The sequence below is a fragment of the Perca fluviatilis genome, chromosome 1, assembly GCF_010015445.1.
Source record: "Perca fluviatilis chromosome 1, GENO_Pfluv_1.0, whole genome shotgun sequence".
Taxonomy (NCBI): domain Eukaryota; kingdom Metazoa; phylum Chordata; class Actinopteri; order Perciformes; family Percidae; genus Perca; species Perca fluviatilis.
The window spans coordinates 3925985-3951024 of NC_053112.1; the positions used below are offsets into that span (position 1 = coordinate 3925985).

General features: G+C 38.3%; 1 protein-coding gene across 1 annotated transcript in view; it reads right to left on the reverse strand.

Annotated features, from left to right (window-relative positions):
• Positions 1-19432, reverse strand: part of LOC120568380 (NACHT, LRR and PYD domains-containing protein 12-like) — a 31619-nt gene extending 12187 nt beyond the window's left edge. Inside the window, 7 exon segments of the mRNA XM_039815878.1 lie at positions 123-296; positions 470-643; positions 820-993; positions 2921-4787; positions 14955-15023; positions 15263-15548; positions 19314-19432. Of these exon segments, the coding sequence (XP_039671812.1) occupies positions 123-296; positions 470-643; positions 820-993; positions 2921-4787; positions 14955-15023; positions 15263-15536 (2732 nt within the window). The 5' untranslated portion in view covers positions 15537-15548; positions 19314-19432.
• Positions 19433-25040: the final 5608 nt, after the last annotated feature.

Consider the following 25040-nt stretch of genomic DNA (forward strand, 5'->3'; position numbering starts at 1 on the left):
TACTTACACTTATATGTAGATAGCACATACTTTCATAAAATAAAGTGGTTAACAGTCTAAAGTAAAATGAAAACACAGTGTGAAAGATGTGGTTCCCACTTTACAGGTTCATTTTTCCTGACCTGAGAATCTCCAGTGTACAGTGTGGACTCTTCACTCCAGTAGAAAGCAGCTTCCCTCCTGAATCCTTTAGGTCATTGTTACTCAGGTCCAGCTCTCTCAGACTAGAGGATTTGGAGCTGAGAACTGAGGAAAGAGCTTCACAGCTTCTCTCTGACAGATTACAGCCACTCAGCCTAAATATTTTGTACAGAACATATGTAAAAAACATTGCTATCTGTATTTGATATTACTCACTTATATTTAGATAGCAGCTACTTTAATAAAATAAAGTGGTTAACTGTCTAAAGAAACATGAAGACAGTGTGAAAGATCTAGTTCCCCCCTTTACAGGTTTATTATTCCTGACCTGAGAGTCTCCAGTGTACAGTGTGGACTCTTCACTCCAGTAGAAAGCAGTTTTCCTCCTACATCCTTTAGGTCATTGTTACTCAGGTCCAGCTCTCTCAGACTAAAGGACTTGGAGCTGAGAACTGAGGACAGAGCTTCACAGCTGCTCTCTGACAGGTTACAGCCACTCAGCCTAAAAAATATGTACAGAACACATGTAAAAAAAAGAAACTATCTGTATTTGATATTAATTACATTTATGTTTAGGTAGGCATTACTATTATCATAAAGTAAAGTGGTTAACTGAAGAAAAATTTAAACACTGTGTGACAGATCTGGTTCACCCTTTACAGGTTTATTATTCCTGACCTGAGAGTCTTCAGTTTACAGTGTGGAAGCTCGAGTCCAGCAGAAAGCAGCTTCCCTCCTGTATCCGTGAGATCATTGTTACTCAGGTCCAGCTCTCTCAGACGGGAGGACTCTGAGCTGAGAACTGAGGACAGAGCTTTACAGCTTCTCTCTGACAGACCACAGCCACTCAGCCTACATATATGAACAGAACATAAATGAAAACATATTTATCTGTATTTGATGTGACTTACATTATAATATTTATATTAAGGTAGCTACCAGGAAAAGAAGAATGACAACACCTTGTGAAAGACTTGGGTCACCCTTTTCTCACTCATCTTATTATCAGCACCTAGTCAACCGGCTGTTTCCTGGACTCTCTCAAAGAAGCGACAGTGACCCATCTCCAACAACATCCACACTCACCCTGCCTGAAGTTAACAACAACAGACCTGTCTCTCTTCTTCTGTTTTCTTCAAAACACTCAAATTTACTATCTTCAACCAACTCTCTTCCTATCTCCACCAGAGCAACCTTCTTGATCCCAACAAGTTTTGTTTCAAGGCAGGCCACTCAACTAAAACTGCCCTCATTTCTGTCTCTGCGCAGCTTGAAACTGCTAGAGCAGCCTCTCTCCCCTCTGTGATCATCCTTCTGGACCATTCTGCTGCATTTGAAACAGTGAACCAGCAGAACCTAATTTTCACCCATCAGGATCTGTGTCTCAGTTTCGGCACATTCTGCTCACATCTTACCTTAAAGATCGCACCTACCGGGTAACTTTGAGAGAATCTGTACCATAACCCTCCACTCACAATGGCATCCTTCATGGTTCTGTCCTGGGCCCCCTCCTCTTCTCTCTGTACACCAACTCCCTCTTGGTTCTGTTTTTCACTCACATAGGTTTTTTTCTACAACAACTATGCAGATGACACCTGATTAATTCTCTCTTTTCCCCAGTCTGAAACACAAGTACCAGCAAGTATCTCCGCCTGTCTGACTGACATCTCTCATTGAATGTCCACACACCACTTGAAACTCAGCCTTCACAAGACTGAGCTGCTTTTCCTTCCAGGGAAGGGCTCTTCCACCCAGATCGACAACTCTGTGGTAGTCCCCACCAGGACTGCTAGGAACCTGGGTGTGACAGTCAACGGCCAACTCTCCCTCACTGCCAACATTGCTGCAACAACACGATCATGTAGATACAACAATACAGCCTTTTCTGACTCTCAGTTTCTGGTCCAGGCTCTTGCCATTGGCCAATATGTTTGCTGCTCCTTCACCGTGAGGGACACCTATAGTCACTCAATGTAATCCAGACTTTTTGCTGTCCCGCCTCCTAAATGGTGGAACAAACTCCTCGACATCAGGACAGCCGAAAGTCTACACATCCTCCAATGCAGGCTAAAAACACATCTCTTCCAACTGCACCTAAGAAGATGGTGGTTTTATAAAAGAAATTGCACGTACATGTTGTATTTTAGCTTATTTGAAGCTAATGTACTTCTATGTGATTCTTGCTTTTCTTAGTTTTATCTACATGGTTGACTGCACTTGAACGTCACTGTAATTCACTTTGGATAAAAGCATCAGCTAAATAAAATGTAATACAATGGATCACCCTTCAAAGCTTTATTATTCCTTACGTGAGAGTCTCCAGTTTACAGTGTGGACTCTTCAGTGCAGTAGAAAGCAACTTCACTTCTGATCTGTATTTGAAATGACTTTCTGTACACATCTACAACACATCATATTTCTACGGTTGTCCAGACTGAGTTAATGATTCAAACAACAAATCTATGTCTTGGATTGTGTATATTACAGGAGTCAGGAAACTATTAAAGGAAATTTCAAAAAATGTAGTCACATCTGTTGGATCACAATCATTCACACTAATTAATTTCAACCTCAAATGAACTATAAAGTGGCAGATGATTTTTTCTTCATTTGGCTGATTTAATCTGTGGAGTTACAATGAAACTGAAGAAACAATTTGCAGGAATTGATCAATTAATCAATTTGTTGACTAAATCTTGACAATCAGTTGACTAAAAGATTAATTAGTTGAGAAAAACCCTACACATCTGATATAGTTAGTATCTTCAGTAATCGATGCACTTATAGAGCTTTTTTGGAGGCTTTGACCACTGGCAGCAGCCTCAGAAGAGCCTCATCTGAAGCAGAGTATTTCTTCAGGTCAAACACGTCCAGATCTTTTCCTGATGACAGTAAGATGAAGCCCAGAGCTGACCACTGAGCAGGAGACAGATTATCTGTGGAGAGACTTCCTGAACTCAGGTACTGTTGGATCTCCTCCAATAGAGAATGCTCATTCAGTTCATTCAGACAGTGGAACAGATTGATGCTTTTCTCTGGAGACAGATTCTCACTGATCTTCTTCTTGATATAGTTGACTGTTTCCTGATTGGTCTGTGAGCTACTTCCTGTCTGAGCCAGCAGGTCTTTGAGAAGATCCTGATTGGTCTGCAGAGAAAGACCCAGGAGGAAGCGAAGGAACAAGTCCAGGTGGCCGATTGGACTCTGTAAGGCCTTGTCAATAGCAAACCTTTGGACCTCTGTTGTTGATGTTCTGCTGAAAACTTCCCACACTTTTTTGAAGATACTTTGCCCGAACATCACATTCTTGTTTCTGTTAATGACTTCGCTCTCTACATGAAGAGCAGCCAGAAACTCTTGAACACTCAGATGGATGAAGCTAAACATCTTTTTTTTATCATCCTTCCTCCCACGTTGCTCTTTGAAGATCTCTGTGAACACTCCCGAGCACACCGAGGCTCCACTGACGTCAATGCCACTCTTTTCTAGATCCTTCTCGTAGAAGATCAGGTTGCCCTTTTCCAGCTGATGGTAAGCCAGTTTTGCTAATGACTCAATGTACTGAATGCACTCTTCTGGGTCATACTTCTCTTTTGTCTGATGAATCTGAAACACCAGGAATTCTGCGTACATCTCAGTCAGGGTCTTGGGCAGCTCTCCTCCCTCTCTGGTTTTGATCAATTCCTCTAGAACTGTAGCAGTGATCCAGCAGAAGACTGGGATGTGGCACATTATGTGGAGGCTTCGTGATGTCTTGATGTGGGAGATGATTCTACTGGCCCGCTCCTGATCTGTGAATCTCTTTCTAAAGTACTCCTCCTTCTGTGGATCAGTGAACCCTCTGACCTCCGTCATGATGTCTACAAAATCAGAATGGATCTGATTGGCTGCTGCAGGTCGTGTGGTTATCCAGATGCGAGCAGAGGGAAGAAGTTTCTTCTTGATGAGGTTTGTCAGCAGCTCGTCCACTGAGGTCGGCACTGTCACATCAATTTTAATTGTCTGGTTTTTATTGGTGGAGCAGTCCAGATCAAGGCGGCTCTCATCCAGTCCATCCAAAACAAACAGAAGTTTGAATTCACTCCTGTCATAGTTGGTGTTTCCTGATGACTGCAGAGCTGTAAAAATGTGATTAAGAGCTTCTTCCTTGATGTCTCTGGTCTCCCAGATACATTCATGAATGAGCTCTGCCAAACACCACTTTTCTCCCTTCTTTAAATTCAGCTGGCGGAAGGTGAAGGGGAAAACGAGATGCACATCTTGATTGGCTCTTCCTTCAGCCCAGTCCAACACAAACTTGTGCACAAGAAATGTTTTTCCAATTCCTGCGATTCCATTGGTCAGTACTGTTCTTATGGGTCTCTTTTTTACAGAAGGGTGTTTGAACATGTCACAAGGTGTAATTGTTGTCTCTGTATCTGTTGGCTTCACTGTCTCAATCTGCCTGACCTCATGCTGTGTGTTGATGTGTACGTCACCAGTAGCTTTGATGTACAGATCTGTGTAGATATCATCCAGAGGTCGCCCATCTTTATTTTGTGCCCACCCCTCTTGTGCACACAAAAACTCATTTTGGAGGTTTGGCTGAAGCTTTTGTTGATAATATGAGATGTGTCGTGGTGGCTTTGGTACTGGAACAATCCCGTCTGTGTTGAAAACAAAAATAGAAAATTTAAAGGATAATGATGTTTGTCTACAGACTCAGAATCAGTACACACATACTCTTTTACTAAATAATTGGCTTCCTGAGAATAACCATCTACTCAAATATCTTACCTTTTAAATAACATAAAATGTAGCCATCTAAAATATCATTATGGTCAACCAAACATTTTATACAGTCAGTAATGTCTCTGTGTTATTTTGGGCAGAGCATTGAAGTGATGCTTGCATTGATTCACCCATCAGCTGCTTGAAACCAGCTGATGAGTAACTTCCAATTTATATTCAAGCATGTGCACAGCACTGCCTTTTTAATCTCCCACTACTCACTGATACCATCATAACAATGTTACTGAAGTTTTATTATCATCATTATAGACACCGAATGATCAGAACTAGACACAAAACAAACTGGGCTTGGTGGCACCCACAAAGAGCCTGGGACTGTCCAACGTTTCTGGCTAACAGGACGTTTTGTCCTCACCACTGATGCACCGAAATGCTTGCTCGTGGGAAATGTTTGGGTCTTTGTAAATTATCTGTAAAGTGTCTTGAGATAACTCTTGTAATGATTTGATACTATAAATACAATTGAATGAATTTATCCTGTCGCCACTTTGTATAATACAGATGCAAAGTCTGTTGGAGAAAGCCTATTTGGTTTCACCTCAAGTGAATAAATTAAGTTGGGTTAAACTTGAGGAAGCTGTGAAGTTGCTCATCGCTGTACAATACAGTTTATGGCTGATCCTCGGTTAGCTCAACACTGAGCCACCTACTCCAAGTGGCTTTATTATTACCAATTTGGGCAGTGGTGGCCTAAAGGTTAGAGAAGCGAGCTTGTGACCGGGAGGTCGTCGGTTCAATCCCCAGACCGACAGGATAAAATCTGGGTGGGGAAAGTGAAAGAACAGCGCTTGTCCCTCCCTCATTACCACCACTGAGGTTCCCTTGAGCAAGGCCCTTAACCCCAACTGCTCCAGTGGAGCTGCTCAGTGGCCAGCAGATCAGACTGTGGTTGTACTGGGCAGCTTCCAGGTATGAATGTGGAACTGTGTGAATGTGATCAGGGCGTTCCTGCAAAAGAGAGGTTGCCTCTCAGTGAACCTCCCCTGAATAAATAAAGGTTAAATAAAAAAAAAATCTAATAGAAAGGCCCTTTGCATTAAAATGCTTTGCACAGCACATCTGACGTACAGTGGCTTAAGAAAATTATCAACTTTTCAAGTTCAAGACCTTTATTTGTCCCAGAGGGGCAATTCATTTTGCTGCAGTTGCAAAGTAGTACCCAAACAATACATGACAACAAAAACATTCAACATCATTAAAATTTACAATACACATCCGACAAATTGATTTATTAATACCACTAACATTTAAATTCAAATTTCAATTCAGTGCAGATGTTACCTCTTTTTTCAGAATTTATCAAAGAGATAGCAAAGGGTACAAAGGAAAATTTATATCTATTTGTTTTGATGTATGGCTGATTAAGGCGGGAAGCAGAAGGCAACATCTTAAATTCTGCATGCAGGGGGTGAGAACTACAAGACATGATGGATTCCGCCTTTTTCACTACATGTCTATTGTACAGTTCATTTAGTTTTACCTGTTGAATCCCGATAATTTTGCTGCTAACTTTATTTACCATTGCTAATGTGGTAACACTTTACAATAATGGTACATTAATAAGCATTAGTAAATGCATTAATAAGCATTAACTAACCGTTATTAAGGGTTGAATAAATTGTCTAATAAACATTTATTAACAATGCTCATGTTAACTAAGGTATTAATTGATGCATTATTTACCATTAGTTGATGCATTAACTAACTGTTAATCACAGTTAACTAAGGTGTTTATTTTACCATTAGTAAATGCACTAATAAGTCCTCACTAATTATTAAAAACAGTTAATTAAGGTGTCTATTATATCATTAGTAAATGGAATAATAAGCCTTGAATAACTCTTAATAACAGTTAACTAAGGTGTCTATTTAACCATTAGTCAATGCAGTAACAAGCCTTGACCAACTGTTAATAACAGTTAACTAAGGTGTATATTTTAACATTAGGTAATGTACTAAAAAGCCTGAAGTGGAAATAAAAGCTAACTAAATTGTCGAAGGAAAGCCTTAGTTGATGTTGATGAAGGTATTTCCTAATATTACTAGGTGATTGATAAAGATGTTTAATAGCATGTGTGTCTTGAGGTTCACGGCCAAGCCTTGTCATTATGAGAAAACATTTTTTTATTGTTTATTTACAGGTCATGGTTGTCCACATACCTTTGTCCACTATATTTGTCCATCCTCCAACATTTGACTTACTTTTGGTAGAGGGTGAGATCAGGGAAAATACTCCATAGTCTCCATGCAGAGGTTTGCTTCTTCCTTTGTCTTCATATAGACATTAACCTATATACATTATTGTGCATGCTATATAAGCATTACTTAACCTTAAATGGTCACTTAATTAATGTGTAAAAAAACAAAAAAATCACTTATTTATTGTGTAAAAATATAGAATAAGCTTTTAAAAAAAAAAAAAAAAAAATTTTTTTTTTTTTTTTTTTATTTTTTTTTTAAAAAAAAAGAAAATTTTATTTTTTATTAATATATTAATTAATAATAAAGCCTTTCCTAACCATCAATAAGCAGTTATTAATGCTCTTTGGTAGACTTATTGTAAAGTGGAGAACATATGCACCTTTATTAATACTTAATTAATGTGTAACAATGCTGAACAAGCCTTTCCTAACCATCAATTAACAGTTATTAATGCTCTTTGGTAGACTTATTGTAAAGTGGAGAACATATGCACCTTTATTAATACTTAATTAATGTGTAACAATGCTGAACAAGCCTTACCTAACCATCAATAAACAGTTATTAATGCTCTTTGGTAGACTTATTGTAATGTAGAGGACATATGCACCTTAACTAATACTTGATTAATGTGTAACAATGCTGAACAAGCCTTACCTAACCATCAATAAACAGTTATTAATGCACTGGTAGACTTATTGTAAAGTAGAGAACATATGCACCTTAACTAACACTTAATTAATGTGTAACAATACTGAATAAGCCTTAATAAACCATCAATTAACAGTTATTAATGCTCTTTGGTAGACTTATTGTAAAGTAGAGGACATATGCACCTTAAGTAACACTTAATTAATGTGTAACAATACTGAATACGCCTTAATAAACCATCAATTAACAGTTATAAATGCTCTTTGGTAGACTTATTGTAAAGTAGAGGACATATGCACCTTAAGTAACACTTAATTAATGTGTAACAATACTGAATAAGCCTTAATAAACCATCAATAAACAGTTATTAATGCTCTAGGGGTGACCCCGAATAGTCGAAGATTCGATGCATCGATATGCGGAGCCTGATTCGACCAACAATCTCACAGTCGGATCTTCGCGGTTGTTATTACGTTAAACGAGGATCATACCATTTTGGCAATATGGGGGTGCTCAATGTCTAATTTCACACAGAACTACTGTTTTTTTATGGTTATATTAAGTTATATACAGCCTTTAATTATGATAATGCTGTAAAAAAAAAAGAAAGAAAGAAAAGTTCAATAAATATTTTTTACGTGTGTGTGTGTGTGTGTGTAAATCCAACCACCCCTGTGAAAGATTCACAAGTTTCACTTTCCCTGATCCGCGACAGACGAGGAGCATCAGACGAGGAGATTAACATTACTTAACAATGTCTGGAAAAAGAAAATCTAAAGTGTGGATGCACTTTCAAATGGTAAAAGATGATCCAAAAAAAGTAAAATGCAAGTTGTGCCAACAGCTCATGTCCTACCACTCGTCAACAACAAACATGGCTTTCCACTTAAAACGGGTACGTTTATTAATTACAGTATCAGACTGACGAAAGCAGTTCATCTAGTAGTAGTAGTAGTAGTAGTAGTACTAGCAGTAGTAGTAGTAGTACCGGAGCTGCGCCAAAACTAACTCAAAGAAAGCTAGATTTGAGACCGCCATTGCCCGAGAAAAGGAAAAGAGAAATCAGGGACAAAATTGCAGAGTTTATTTCGCTTCACAATGAGGCCAGTGAATGTTGTGGATGTTGAAGGTTTTAAAGAATTAATGCGCACACAGTTCCCAAAATAGAGACGGTTATGCATGCGGTGGATGCGAAATACGCGTCCATACGCGCCTGCGGTTTACATGTTACCCTCCTGCTGACTAGTGTCATGCCCCTCCCAACCCATTCACACACACACACACACACACACACACACACACAGATGATTCGACTGTCAGTCGACTATAGAAAGATTCGTCAATTCTGATTCGAATGTGCAAATCCTTAGTCGGGGACACCCCTATAATGCTCTTTGGTAGACTTATTCTAGAGTTAAGAACATATGCACCTTAACTTACATTTGATAAATGCATAACAGTGCTGAATAAACATTACTAAACAATGATTTACAGTTTATTAGTACTCTTTGACTTAAACATTAATACAGCTTTTAAACATTAGTGAAACATTGTCAATGTGAAATAAAATCTTCATGATAACCTTCTGTTATGCGCACACATGCAAAATGTAAACAAGGTTTTCATTTGATTCTGAGTTTGACTCAGTCAGTTCTCATCTTTCTTTCCACTGAAGACTCAGCACTATAACAGTTTGAGTCCTGTATGGAGATTACACTGGATATTTTCCCACTCTTGTCATCTTCACTGTCATGTCTCCTGGATAGTTTTCCTCTCTTGAAACCTAACAAACCAAGTGGGAAGTTCAATTTCTTTTAAATGCATGCAAAAGCTACGTATGCAAGGATTGATCGTTAACTATATCACCGTCAAATCTTTACACATATTGTACACTCAAATGACAACAAAACTTGATAGGGCAGCCTTAATGGCACACAATACCTAGTGAGTGGTGAGCTACCTTGACGATCATGATTATCCATTATCTAGATTGTGTCCAGAATATTAATGCATTGATGCATCGGACAGCCAGCAATCACAGCATTTGCATGTTTGTTTATATAAATCACAGTATATTATGAACCATAAATAATCATTATCATAGTGTAGCCTCCCCGGCTGAGGGATGGTCTGACTCTCTTTAACTAAAGGTTCACCAAGACTTAATTTTTCCTTTGCAGTTTCAAACATGCCTTGAACACATTGCATCTAACCATTGTAACAGTTGAGAAAACAACGAAAACTAAATACTTTTAGTTTAAATGTATCCATCTTTTTTATTTTAACCCCTTTTACACATATATTATTCTAAATTACCCTTTGAGTGCTTACATTGAGTGTTACTTCCCATTCCTATTCACTTGTTTTTAAGAAATCAACCTTAATTATAATGACATATTCAATTAAATATAAAATGGTTCTCCTTTGAACCTTCTATCACATCCAGTATACTGTAGTAATTGCATTTCTATCTCTGAAGTTACACCTTTTTATGTAAACAGGCTCATTAGCCTGGTAATATTAACTGCAGGCTAATGTTGACATGCTAGCTTTACTTACTCATCTCTAAGTCCGTAAAAGTCTTTAACAGCATATCATAAAGTGACTCAAAATACAAACAATATTAGAGGAAACAATGACCAACCTTATCCCATTATCAACTAGGTGCTAAACAAGTTAAACATAAAACGTTTTGCTTGTATGAGCTGCACACTTTGCCCGCTTGTGGGAACAAATATATACTTCCGGTTTCGATCTTTTCAAAAATAAAAACGCTAACGCTGGAAACTGCTATAGATTATTAAATGAGTGAAACGAACTAATATGTGGGTCACTTAGAGCTAATTTGGCTGTTATGTTAGTTCTAACATAAGTTAATTGCAGAAACTTCTGCCAGAGAACATTGTCATTTTGGTTCCCTAAAGCTAGCTAACTTGCTAGCTAGCGCTTTTATTTTGAAAAGACCGTAACCGGAAGTATTAAAAGCGGGCTGAGGCCATGGGCAACATGTGCTGCTGATACTCTGCAAAAGAAAGCATGGTGTATGCTTATCTCGTTTATCATCTGGCTGATAAAGGAACAAGGTTTGTCAGTGTTTACTCTTATATCGTTTGTATTGTCAGTCACTTTATGATATACCGTTTAAGAGTTTTACGGACTTGGAGATGAGTATGTGCAAGTAAAGCTAGCAAGTCAACATATTTTAGCCTGCAGTTAATTACCAGGCTAATGAGCCTGTTTAGCTACATGAAACGGTGTAGCTAACTTGAGAGATAGAAATTCAATTACTACGGTATATTGGATGTGAAAAAAGTTCATAGGAGAATCATTTTAATATTGTACTAGGATTTTTATTTAGGTTGATTTCTGCATAGAAAGTGAATAAACCATCCAACCATGAAGACCATCTTTCAGCTGGGGAGGCTACACTATGACAATGATTATTTATGGTGCATAATATACTGTAATTTATATAAACAAACATGTGAATGCTGTGATTGCTGGCTGTCAGATTCATCAATGAATTAATATTCTGGACACTATCTAGATAATGAATAATCATGATCGTCAAGGCAGCTCACCACTCACTAGGTAGAGTGTGTACCATTAAGGCTGCCCTATCATGTTTTGTTGTCATTTGTACAATATGTGTAAAGATTTGATGTTGATAGTGAACAATCAATTCTTGCGTCCGTAGCTTTTGCATGCATTTAAAAGAAATTAATATATCCCACTTGGTTTGTTAGGTTTCAAGAGAGGAAAACTATCCAGAAGACATGACAGTGAAGATGACGAGAGCGTGACAATTTCCAGTGTTATCTCCATACAGGATTTAAACTGTTATAGCTCTGAGTCTCAGTGGAAAGAAATATGAGAACTGACTCAGAATCAAATGAAAACCGTGTTTACATTTTGAATATGTGTGTGCATAACAGAAGGTTGTCATGAAGATTTGATTTCACATTGACAATGTTTCACTAATGTTTAAAAGCTGTGTGGACGTTTAAGTCAAAGAGTATTAATAAACTATGAATCATTAATCATCAGTAATGCTTATTCAGCACTCTTATGCATTTATCAAGTGTAAGTTAAGGTGCATATGTTCTTAACTTTACAATAAGTCTATCAAAGAGCATTCATAACTGTTTAGTTATGGTTTAGTTAGGCTTGTTCAGTATTGTTATACATTAATTAAGTGTTATTTAAGGTGTATATATTCTCTACTTTACAATAAGTCTACCAAAGAGCATTACTAACTGTTTAGTTATGGTTTAGTCAGGCTTGTTCAGTATTGTTGTTAAATACTAAATTAAGTGTAGTTAAGGTGCATATGTTCTCTACTTTACAATAAGTCTACCAAAGAGCATTTGTAACTGTTTAGTGATGGTTTAGTAAGGCTTATTCAGTATTGTTACACATTAATTAAGTGACCATTTAAGGTTAAGTAATGCTTATATAGCATGCACAAGGTTAATGTCTATATGAAGACAAAGGAAGAAGCAAACCTCTGCATGGAGACTATGGAGTATTTTCCCTGATCTCACCCTCTACCAAAAGTAAGTCAAATGTTGGAGGATGGACAAATATAGTGGACAAAGGTATGTGAAAAACCATGACCCGCATATGTTCTTTACTTTACAATAAGTCTACCAAAGAGCATTAATAACTGTTTATTGATGGTTAGGTAAGGCTTGTTCAGCATTGTTACACATTAATTAAGTATTAATAAAGGTGCATATGTTCTCCACTTTACAATAACTCTACCAAAGAGCATTAATAACTGTTTGTTGATGGTTAGGTAAGGCTTATTCAGTATTGTTACACATTAATTAAGAATTAGTTTAGGTGCATATGTCCTCTACTTTACAATAAGTCTACCAAAGAGCATTAATAACTGTTTATTGATGGTTAGGAAAGGCTTATTCAGTATTGTTACACATTAATTAATTATTAGTTAAGGTGCATATGTCCTCTACTTTACAATAAGTCTACCAAAGAGCATTAATAACTGTTTATTGATGGTTTATTAAGGCTTATTCGGTATTGTTACACATTAAGTGTTAGTTAAGGTGCATATGTTCTCTACTTTACAATAAGTCTACCAAAGAGCATTAATAACTGTTTATTGATGGTTTATTAAGGCTTATTCGGTATTGTTACACATTAATTAAGTGTTAGTTAAGGTGCATATGTTCTCTACTTTACAATAAGTCTACCAAAGAGCATTTATAAATGTTTATTAATATTTAGGTAAGGCTTATTCAGTATTGTTACACATTAATTAAGTGTTTGTTAAGGTGCATATGTTCTCTACTTACAATAAGTCTACCAAAGAGCATTAATAACTGTTTATTGATGGTTAATTAAGGCTTATTCAGTATTGTTACACATTAATTAAGTGACCATTTAAGGTTAAGTAATGCTTATATAGCATGCACAAGGTTAATGTCTATATGAAGACCAAGGAAGAAGCAAACCTCTGCATGGAGACTATGGAGTATTTTCCCTGATCTCACCCTCTACCAAAAGTAAGTCAAATGTTGGAGGATGGACAAATATAGTGGACAAAGGTATGTGAAAAACCATGACCCGTAAATAAACAATAAAAAAAAGTTTTCTCATAATGACATGGCTTGGCCGTGAACCTCAACACACACATGCTATCAAACATCTTTATCAACCACCTAGTAATATTAGGAAATACCTTCATCAACATCAACTAAGGCTTTACTTAGACACTTAAGTTAGCTTTTTTTCCAGTTCAGGCTTTTTAGTACATTACCTAATGTTAAAATATACACCTTAGTTAACTGTTATTAACAGTTGGTCAAGGCTTGTTACTGCATTAACTAATGGTTAAATAGACACCTCAGTTAACTGTTATTAACAGTTATTCAAGGCTTATTATTCCATTTACTAATGATATAATAGACACCTTAATTAACTGTTTTTAATAATTAGTGAAGGCTTATTACTGCATTTACTAATGGTAAAATAAACACCTTAGTTAACTGTGATTAACAGTTAGTTAGTGCATCAACTAATGGTAAATAATGCATCAATTAATACCTTAGTTAACATGAGCATTGTTAATAAATGTTTATTAGACAATTTATTCAACCCTTAATAACGGTTAGTTAATGCTTATTAATGCATTAACTAATGCTTATTAATGTACCCTTATTGTAAAGTGTTACCGCTAATGTGTTCTTCTGTTTTAAACTAAGAGAAGCATACCAGCAAATACATGAAAAAGTAAAAAACGGACTCAATAAAAGATTTATAAAACAATGTCATCAGGGATCTGTCTACTTGAAACTTAGCTAACTTTCTCAGACAGAAGAGACGTTCCTGACTTTTCTTATTCAGCATGTCTGTGTTCAGGTCAAAGGTCAACTTGTTATCAATAATGATTCCCAAATACTCAACTATTCCCAAATACTCAACTATACTAGAAAATAATCATCTATTTAAATATTTAACATGGACTGTTTTTAACAATATTTTTACACACACTTGACAAACAAATCACTTTCTTCATCACCACTGGCATCAACTGAAACAGAGATAAATAATGTGATTATTTACTGTTTTTACTTGATTGATCCAATGGCATTACAATTCACACACCTCTCTCTCAGACTCACTCTGTCAAATCTAAATACTTGGCTGTTTCTTATCCTTCAGCTTCAATATGTGACGAGCATGAATTATTGTCATTTGCTCATGCATGTTATTCAGCTGATCAACTCCTGTTTAGAGCTAATTATGTGATCTTAAAACAGTGGTTCCCAAAGTGAGGGGTTCCAGGGGGTCACTAGCAAAAATAGAGATAATTTATTTTCACTATCGACCCAAACACAGCATTTGTTTCCAATACCTTCCAGGTAGAAACTTCCTGCGTACATGCACTTTAACAGGAGCAAATGGGGACGAGGAACTACTGGATATCTGCTCATCTCCTTCATCTAAAATGCAGTTTGATGCTTTCATATGTCAACACTTTCACATTAGCTCGGAAAGCTAATGTTCTTCAAGTAAATTGTAGTACACCATAATTAACTTCTAGGAGAATGGAGTCACTAAGATACTTGAACTATATTTTTTCAAACTTTAAAAGTACACTTTGTCACTCAGGGCTTCCATACTTACCAGAGAATACAGCAGCTTACCTTTGCTCTGAGAGGAGGGAGTTCCTCTGTTCTCTGAAGCCTTTCCAGCATCATTGACATTCACTGACTCTGTGTGGAAATGCATAGTAACATTTAAATTATCATTGACGAATTACTGACATGAACAGCAACACCACTCACCCGAAAAGAATGTACTGTTACAATTAAATTAAATTAAATTAAAAGACACACAATTACTCCTCACAGTTAAGTCAACCCATTACATACAGTATGTCACTGTGATGCAAAAGCACACTTCATTCCCCAGTCTTTCTGACTGAAAATACATATTAAAAAGATTGACTGACCTTCTGGTCCTGAGCTGGTGTCTGGCAGACTCTGGACCAGATCATTCCTGTTGATCTTCTCTAAAACCTTCTTGGTAACCTTCAGAGCTCCATGAAGTTGAAAGGTTTTAACCATCACATCCACTGTGTCCTGTCTTTCTGCGTTCTCCAGCTTGGACACTTTGATGCTTTGGTAGCCTTCCAGGATGTCCTGCTGCTGCAGAAACCATTTGAATTGCTTAAATTCATCTTCTCTTAAATCCTCCAGAGTGTTGAAAAGGTCCACCGCCGTCATCGTGGTTACATGCTAAAATCAGACAGTTCTTTCAAACTTTAGTAAAACTGTAACACAAATGTCTCAGAGCAGCAACAGTTCTGATTAGAGGTCGACCGATATGGGTTTTTCTCTGCCCGATGCCGATCTTTAGAAATCAGGGTCAGCCGATGGCCGATAAATGCTGCCAATTTATTTTGGCCGATATTTGGTCGATATGTGCTTGTTTTTAAACCTCTATTTGAAAGATAAAATGTAACACTAATAAAAAAATACATTTTTAATTACTTAAGATACACAAAATTTCTCAACAAAAACATTTATTGAACACCAATCTTCACTTGTATACTTAAATTAAAAATGTATAATGTAAAAACATATCTTGTATAAATAATGTATAAAAAAATATATATATTTTGTCAAATAAACTTCAATTAAAAAATAAAGTTTAGTGCACTGAGCATTTATCAAACTTCTGAGAACACAAATCTGCAAACTTTTAAAAATAAAATAAATTAACAACTTTAACAATAAAGTGACATTATCTCAACTCCTGTTTCCTCCTCCAGCAGTGTCTCTGTGGGGCTGTTCAACATCCGCTCGCTTACTAACAAGGGTCCCCTGATTTACGTTCTTCTACAGAACAAAAAACTTGATTTCTTGTGCCTGACTGAAACCTGGCAGCGGCAGAATGATTACACACAGCTCAACGAGGCTGTACCTCCTGGGTTTGTTTACACCTGTCAATCCCGCGCGTTAGGTCAAGGGGGAGGGGTTGCAATGCTCTACAAGGACAAATGGAGAGTGGCCACTGTTACCGCCCCTCCCTCCAACTGATTTGAATCCATAGTTCTACAGATTAGTGGGCCAGACCCTAATATATTAGCAACTAGCTATCGCCCACCCAAGTCCAACAATAATACTGTTTTAACTGATTTTTCTTCCTTCTTAACATCTTTCTGCTCCATGTCCCCTAATAATCATAGTCATAGTCATGATTTTGGGTGATTTTAATATTCATATTGACAATACTAGCAACACTCTCACAAGGGACTTTTCCTCAGTACTGGACAGTTTTGGATTACAACAGCACACTGACTTTCCCACACACAACAAAGGACACATCCTGGACCCTGACTTGCCCATCTCTGACCATAAGTTAATTTCTTTTAATGTCAATTTACCACCATCTAAAACAAATCCACCTCGCTCCATTTCATTTCGAAACATCAAGAACATTGATCTACCCGCTCTCTCTGTTGGAATTAACAATCTTCCCATTGACAAATCAGACAACACTGACAACCTGGTTTCACAGTACAATGATGGACTGCACAATCTCTTGGACACTCCTCTGAAAACCCGAATCGTTTCTTTTATGTATTCTGCCCCATGGTACACACTAGCTCTACGTCAGTTAAAAGTAAAAGGACGGAGCCTGTAATGTCTCTACAAAAAAAGCAGGCTAGTTGTACATAAGGACATGTATGACAACCAGATGTTGCACTATAAGGATTCCCTCTCTATAGCACAAGCCAAATACTACACTTATCTAATATCATCTGGCGAAGGGAACACTCGGTTTTCCATAATTAGTACAATTTGATGACCTCCGAATACTCTCCCATCCCACCTGTATTCAATTTCTCAATGTAATAGTTTTATGTCATTTTTCAAAACTAAAGTTGAAAAATCAATGAAATATTTGATATTGTCCAAAAATCAAAATCCACCACCTGCCAGCTTGACCACCTGCCCACCCACCTAGTTAAAACCTGTTTACCCTCCCTCTCCTCCTTATAACTAACATCATCCAGTCATCTTTTATTTTTGCTTATGTTCCCTCCTCTATCAAAACTGCTGCTATCACCCTTGTACTTAAGAAACCTGGTGCAAATCCCAAAGACCTAAATAATTATAGACTGATCTCCAACCTGCCATTTATCTCAAAAACCCTAGAGAAAACTGTTGCTGCACGGGTCCATAATCATATCATTAACAATAACCTCTATGAACAGTTTCAATCTGGTTTTTGCCCTCTCCATAGCACAGAAACAGCACTAGTCAAGGTCACCAATGACCTACTGATGGCCGCTGACTCAGGTTTTCTCACCATACTCATCCTTCTTGATTTGACTGCTGCCTTTGATACAATTTCTCACAATATCCTCTTGGACGTCTAGCCTCCATTGGTGTCATCAATACATCACTCAAGTGGTTCAAATCCTACCTCTCTGGCCGCATTCAGTTTGTACAACTTAAAAATGTTCAATCACAACCCTCCCCAGTTACCAGTGGTGTTCCCCAGGGGCCCCTTCTTTTAATAATTTACTTACTTCCTCTAGGTTTTATTTTCAGGAAATACAATATTCAATTTCACTGCTACGCAGATGACACCCAACTCTACTTGTCCACCAAACCCACTTCCATACTCCCTCCGTCTTCCTTGTCTGACTGTTAAGACAAAGTTAAAACCTGGTTCACTCATGACTTCCTCAAATTAAACAGTAGCAAAACAGAAATTCTCCTTGTTGGCTCCAAATCCACCCTAGCAAAATGTCCCAATTTCTCACTCATCATCAACAATTCCAATGTCCCCTCTTCCACTCATGTCAAGAGCCTCGGTGTCATCCTCGATAACACACTTTCTTTTGAAAAACACATCAATAATCTCACCCAGTCTGCTTGTTTTCACTTACGCACCATACACCATCTTCATCCATCACTTACACCCAATAATACTGCTACTTTCATCTACGCTCTTGTCACTTCCCGTATTGATTATTGTAACACCCTCCTCTTTGGTTTACCCTACAAGTCCATCTATAAACTCCAATTGGCCCAAAACTCAGCTGCCCATATTATCACCAGAACCCCAACAACTGAACACATTACTCCACTCCACTGCACTGGCTCCCTGTCCAATACCGTATTGACTTAAATATTCTTCTTCTCACCATCAAAGCCCTCCATAATCTCGCTCCTCCATACGTTTCTGAACTCCTTCAGCCCCATGCTCCATCCAGAACACTCTGATTCAACTCTTCCTCACTGCTTTCCACTCCTTCTGCCCGCAATGGGGTTTAGAGCCTGCAGCCATTCTGCTCATCGCCTTTGGAACTCCCTCCCACTCTCCATCCGTACCATAGAGTCTCTGCCCACCTTTAAAACCTCCCTCAAAACCCACCTTTTCCGAAAGGCCTACCCCACATGATACACTCTCCATCAAAATAATGGATAGATTGCTTCATTTTAATTTTTCTATCTCAATCTTTTAAATGTTTGTTTTAATTATATTTGCCTTTTTACTGTATTTGTTTTAATTATATTTGCCTTTTTAACTGTATTTTTGCTTGTTTTAACTATAAGGTGACCTTGGAGTGCTATGAGAAGCGCCCATAAATAAAATGTATTATTATTATTATTATTATTATTATTATTAATTGTCACAAATGAACATGGGTCTCAACTTCATTAACTTTTCTTAATCCCCAATTGGATTTTCGATTTAAACTTTTTTTAGGGACAGAATGCCAAAATAAGAGCCACTAAATGGCAGAAGGGTACTTTACAACAACAGTTTGAGTTTCTCAGAGTTTATAGATGAGGAAATATGCAGCAAAATGAATTATATTTCAGTTTTTATATTTAAAATCCACAGGAGGTTTGAGAAAACCACAATGACTTGTCTTGATCCAGTGGTATCCTCTGAATGTTATATATGAAAAGCAACAACCACATTGTTAGAACATGTACAGAACATGATGCAGTGTTAAAGCTGGGACTATGTTGACTTACTGAGTCTCTGCAGGAAGCTGTCCTTTAAACACTTAAGGTGGATCCATGGACTGGTGGCTCTTGATGGACACACAGCTGGTTCAGGTTCAGGAGAGTCTGGTCTCTGCTGCTGCTCTGGGCTTCAACACAACACAAAACACACACACACACACACACACACACACACCCACACAGTGCTGGAGATCTGAGTGCAATGACATGGAGAAAGTCATGGACAGTTAGAGATGGTTGAGCAGCTGTAACCATGGTTCCAACATGTGTAAGGCAGAGAACCCACAGATGAGCTGTAGTTGTGCTATCAGTCCACTAGATGGAGACCTTATACCCCCACCATCTCCACAAAGCTGGAGAGCAGACTGACTGAGTCAGACTAGAACAGGAGGCACAGTCAGATAACTCCAGTAATTACAGAAGAAACAAACAATACCAAAATTAATTATAGCCGCTCTGCAGAAAAGGAAAAAGCGTGGATGGAGGAGAAGAGAGAGAAAAATGTCAAGGGTTCTGTCAGCATAGGTGCCAAACAGAGACATTCCTGCTCATCACCGTGGTTATGTCCACGGAACAGGGCTACTGTTAAGTGAGAGTTGGTAAGTTGTCGGGAAACTCAGAACCTTTGTCGCCATAGCCAGGTGCTGATCTCAGGGAGCTATTATTTGGGTGATGAAACAACTGGCTTCACAATATTTGATATGTAAGGGGCAGGACTGCATGAAAATGCAGCATTTTAAACTACTGTCAAAAAGTCATTTCTCACTAGAAAATTCAGAGAATTTGTGTACTTTGTTTGGACAACATAGATGCGATGAGATGCCTGTAATTTATTTTCTCATAGATCAATTAGTGATAAACTGATGTTAAAAGATGCTCTATTTTGCATTGATTGTAATGGTGTAGATGAGGACACAATTCAAACATAAAAAAAAAAATTCTGACATTTTGCACACTAAATCAACAGTGACCTCATGATATTGTGAATTTTATCCATGAACATCAAAGGTTTAGTTTTGAAGAAATTGCTGAATTTTTTTACACTACTGTATCCAGTAAAATGTTTTATTACAAATATATCAAAACTCTGAATAGTAAATTTGTCAAGAACAGTCTGGAGATGAAATTCCCTACATTTGGTGTCAACAGAGCCAAAAACAATTGGGAGGAGATAGGTTTAAGAAGTTTTGCAGATTTTGCAAAAAGTAGAGTGATGGACTTCATAACAGCTACTGGGTAAAAGCTGATTATATTTTCTCCTCTATTGGGGCTACAGTTTGACGTAAATTGCGACATTGTAGCATGTACGGTGGATTTGTTATGAATTTTTAAAGTTTAGGTTTTTACATGGCTGCTGTAGCGCCACTATCAGGACTATTAGCATATAAATCACACTGATTAAGTTTGGCACAGGACTGGACTTGTGTGCAAAGTTGTGCGCTTTTCGTGCATGGGAACATATATTTCTTAGGAATAATCTGTCTCTATGGCCAGTTGGTGGTCACTGAGCCTGTATTTAGTCAGGATCCGTCTCTGCTTTAGACAGTGTGCAGATATTAAGCCAATTTATATTCTGTTAAGAGTCAAATAACAATTAAGTCTACTTTGTGTTTTGTTAGACTTTTCCAATGTTCTAAATATTGATCTTTTGAATGATTCACAATCTGTTTTGTTCTTTTGAGTTGTTTTGAACCAGTGCTGATGGGAGCCTCATTGGTTAGCTTCACCATCAGCTGACTGAGTTTTCAGGACTCAGCTCTTGGGTTTATAGTGCTTTGAAATGAAGTGTCTTTTTTGGCTTAAATTAAGATGTGTCCAAAATGTAATAGCTTGTTTCTGTAAATTTAGCAGTAATGGAAACGTCCCAGTTCTGCTTGACAGAGGCGTTATTTGGTGTTTTCCTTTGAACGTTTAGAATTCTTCTACAGAATCCTGTGTGTAGAGTCTATATTGGGTGTTTATCCAGGAGTCATGCTCCAATCTACTGAGTGGGCCCCAAATTTCACATCAATATCAGTACCTCCAGAAAACGCAATTATCTGCGGGCGCATAATTCAGTGCATAATCAGCCAAAGTCCGCATATTTATGCGGGGACCGCTAATTTTTGAAATCGCCGCACTTTCGGGCATAAAATTGTGCCGATTTCCTGTGCAAAATATACGGTGCTTGCATGATTTCATAATCCCGCATTTTTCGTTACAAAAGTACATATATCTTAGTGGAAAGTTGAAAAATGTTGCGTTTACTTCACACAAAGAGCAGCCAGTTTCCCCTGTGGCCATGGGAACGTTATGAAGTGACGTAATTACGCGACGTGAACATCATCGAAAAGCAGGGTTGTTGGGGGAATCACTTTTTCTCTTTTCATCATCATACTGTTTCACAAGTTCCCCGCAATTTTTGCAAGTTCCCGCAATTTCTCGCCATAAAATTGCATAAATATCCCACATATTCCATCACATTTTTTAAGAAAACGTGCCGCATAACCAAGGATTTTTGTCTGCAACAATCACAAGAAAACGCATTTTTCTGGAAGGCCTGCCATATAGTGCTAGCAGTACTATTACACTATCAAATATTTTAGTCCAGATTCTAATTGGAATGTTAATGCTGAACAGCTTGGTTTTTAATGCATACATTGCCCTGTGTGCTTTTCGTTGGAGTGAATGTATGGCTTTATTGAAATGTTCTGATGCCAATAAGGTCAGACCAAGGTGAAATGTTTATTTTGTGTGTGTTTAATTTGGGTGTTATTCAAAAGTAAAATGGTGTTTGGTTTCAAGACATTGGCTTTTTTGAAAGATCATAATTTGAGTTTTCTTGAAATTGACCTCAATGCCCAGTTATGGTAGCCTGACGTGGTCCTACTCAGATTCTAGTCAGCATGTGAGTCTAGAAACCGCTCCAATGGGCTGTGATTATAGGGCGTGTTCCCAAACGAACCAGGAAAAGAGCTAGATATATCATTTGTTGCGTGTAAAATATGAATGTGGATGAACGTTAGTGATAGTGACATGCTCGCTACAGTCCGAAAACACGTTTTATTTCTCTGATTCCGGCTTTGTTCTAGCGGCGGCTCCCCTCTCTCAGTCTCTCTCCACCACATAACAATCTCTCTCTCCAGTCTCTCTCTATGTCTCTCCACCATATAACACTCTCTCTCCAGTCTCTCTCTATCTCTCTCCACCATATAACACTCTCTCTCCAGTCTCTCTCTATCTCTCTCCACCATATAGCTAACGCTCTCTCTCTATCTCTCTCCACCATATAAGCACTCTCTCTCTCCAGTCTCTCTTCTATCTTTCTCCACCATATAACGCTCTCTCTCTTCAGTCTCTCTCTATCTTTTCTCCACCATATAACGCTACCGTGCTTTCAGGCAGTTATTGAGGCTCCTCTGCTGAGGATTTTAAAATGGATGCGTTAGTCGAATGCTCGTCTGGAACAGACAGCGATGAATGGAATCTACACATCTCAATTCTCCAGCGGCAGCCACCTGTAAAACAAATTCAACCCAAGTGTTCTTTGGTGACGTGGTTGATTCTGTTACTGTTGATCATCTGTCTGACAATTTGATTGGGACGCAATGTGCTTCTCAAGGAGCAGAGTCCAGACCGAACTTCCGACCTTGAATGTGTAGTGGGGCTAAGTTCGGCTGGCATCAGGCTTACAGTTATGGCAGTATTGTTCCAGAATGGAGAGGTTATGTTGAAGACCATCTCTGGTTGGAGACAACAAAATAGGGTAATCTGCATAAAGCAGGTAGTTAATCTCTGTGTCCTAAGAGTGTGAGACCTAGAGCTGCTGATCAGTCCAACTGGTCTGCAAGTTCATTTATGTACAGGTTGAGTAATGTAGGACTTATACAGCATCCCCTTGCTTCATACCGCATTCTTGGAGTAAAATATTCTGTTCTTTGATTATTAATTTTTCACAGCACATTGATTGTGCTTGTACATACATTTGATTCCACTTTGACGGATTTTTGAAGAAAAGTTCTTCATGCCAAATGGAGTCAAAGGCTTTTTAAATTGATGAAACAAGCAAATATTTCCCCTCACTTTTTGGTGGACATGTTTGTTAACTAAAGTATGTAAAGGTGTATATATGATCAGAGGTTCTGGCACTTGGGAGAAAGCCAATTTGGCATTTACTAAGTAGGTTTTTTTTCTTGAGTAAAGGTTAGTATCCTTGAATATAGGATACTACAGAATATATTATATATATATATATATATATATATATATATATATATATATATCTTATGTATATGTATGTGTAGTTATTAGGGTCTGATTTATTTCCATTTTGTGGATTGGGGTGATCAGCCCTGGTTCCAGGCATCAGGAAAGCAGCCAGATGTCAGCACCATGTTGAACAGTTTAACAATTGCAATTTGTAACTTCAGCATACTGTTTTTCAGCATTAAATTTTTTATGCAATATGTGCCACAACAAAGACTAGTTCTCAGCAGGAAGGCTTGATGGAGTGCCCTACTCCAGGTAGGGAAATGGGGGCCTTACCAAAAGAAGGAGTAGAGGTACCTTGGGGTCTTGTTAGCGAAGTGAGGTGACAATGGATCAGGAGATTGGTGGAGAATGCGAGAGCAGCAGGGCGGTATTACATTCAATATACCGCTAGCGTTGGCAAGACGAAAGAGAGCTGAGCCAGAAGGAAAAGCTCTCAAGCTACCAGTCGGTTTCGTTCCTACTCCCCTCACCTATAGGGTCATGAAGGCTGTGTCATGACTGAAAAGAACAGAGATCCAGGGTACAAGAAAAACGGCCAAAATGGGTTTCCTCAGGAGGATGGCTGGCATCTCCCATAGAGACGGGGTGAAGCTCAGTCACCACTTGAGCAAGCTTGAATAGAGCCACTGCTCCTTACGGCATTCAGAAGGGGGCCAGTTAGAGAGGTGGTTGGGCATCTGGTAAGGATGCCCAGTGGAGGTGCGCCTCCCCTAAGGGGGAGGTGTTCAGGGGCACATCCAGCTGGGGGAGGGAGCCTCAGGAGAGACCAGGACTAGGTAGGGGATTATATCTACAGCCTGGCCTGCAGGGCAGCCTCAGGATCCACAGTTGGGAGCTGAGTTAATGTGGCTTTCGGAGAGGAAGTTTGGGGTCCTCTGCTGGAGCTGCTCCCCGTGACCGATGCACGGATAAGCAAGCAGATGGATGGATGTGGACAATGTTGAATTGTTTGTTGCATGTTTTATTTCATTTTAGTTTAAAATGTGTATAAACTGTTCATCACTGTTTAAGACCCATTTGTAGGTCTGATTTATTGCCGTGGTTTTTCTTAGTAAGTATCTCTACTGTTTTTCAAAGTACATATTTATTTGGCTGTGATCTAAGAGGGTTGTGCTCGTCTACATTACACACTATGTGGAGGGTCCATGTGTAGCTCTCAAGGGACTAGGTGCTGCAATAGAGGATAGAAGACATCAGAACCTTTGATCACCACCCTCCTTAAGTCGGTGCACTCTGGTGATCCATTTTCCCATTGATCCCATTGACCACGATTTGCCTGAAATGCTTAGAATAGAAATGTTATGTTAGAAATGATTTACCTGAAAGTGCTTAAAGCATATGTATTGTTATGGTTACATGATTTTGAGCTGTTTAAAGGGGGTGATAGAATGCAAAGCCGATTTACCCTGTCATAGTTGAATGACAGTGGGTAAAATAGGACATAATAGAACCTCAAAATCCCATTAGCAATGCACGTAGCACGCA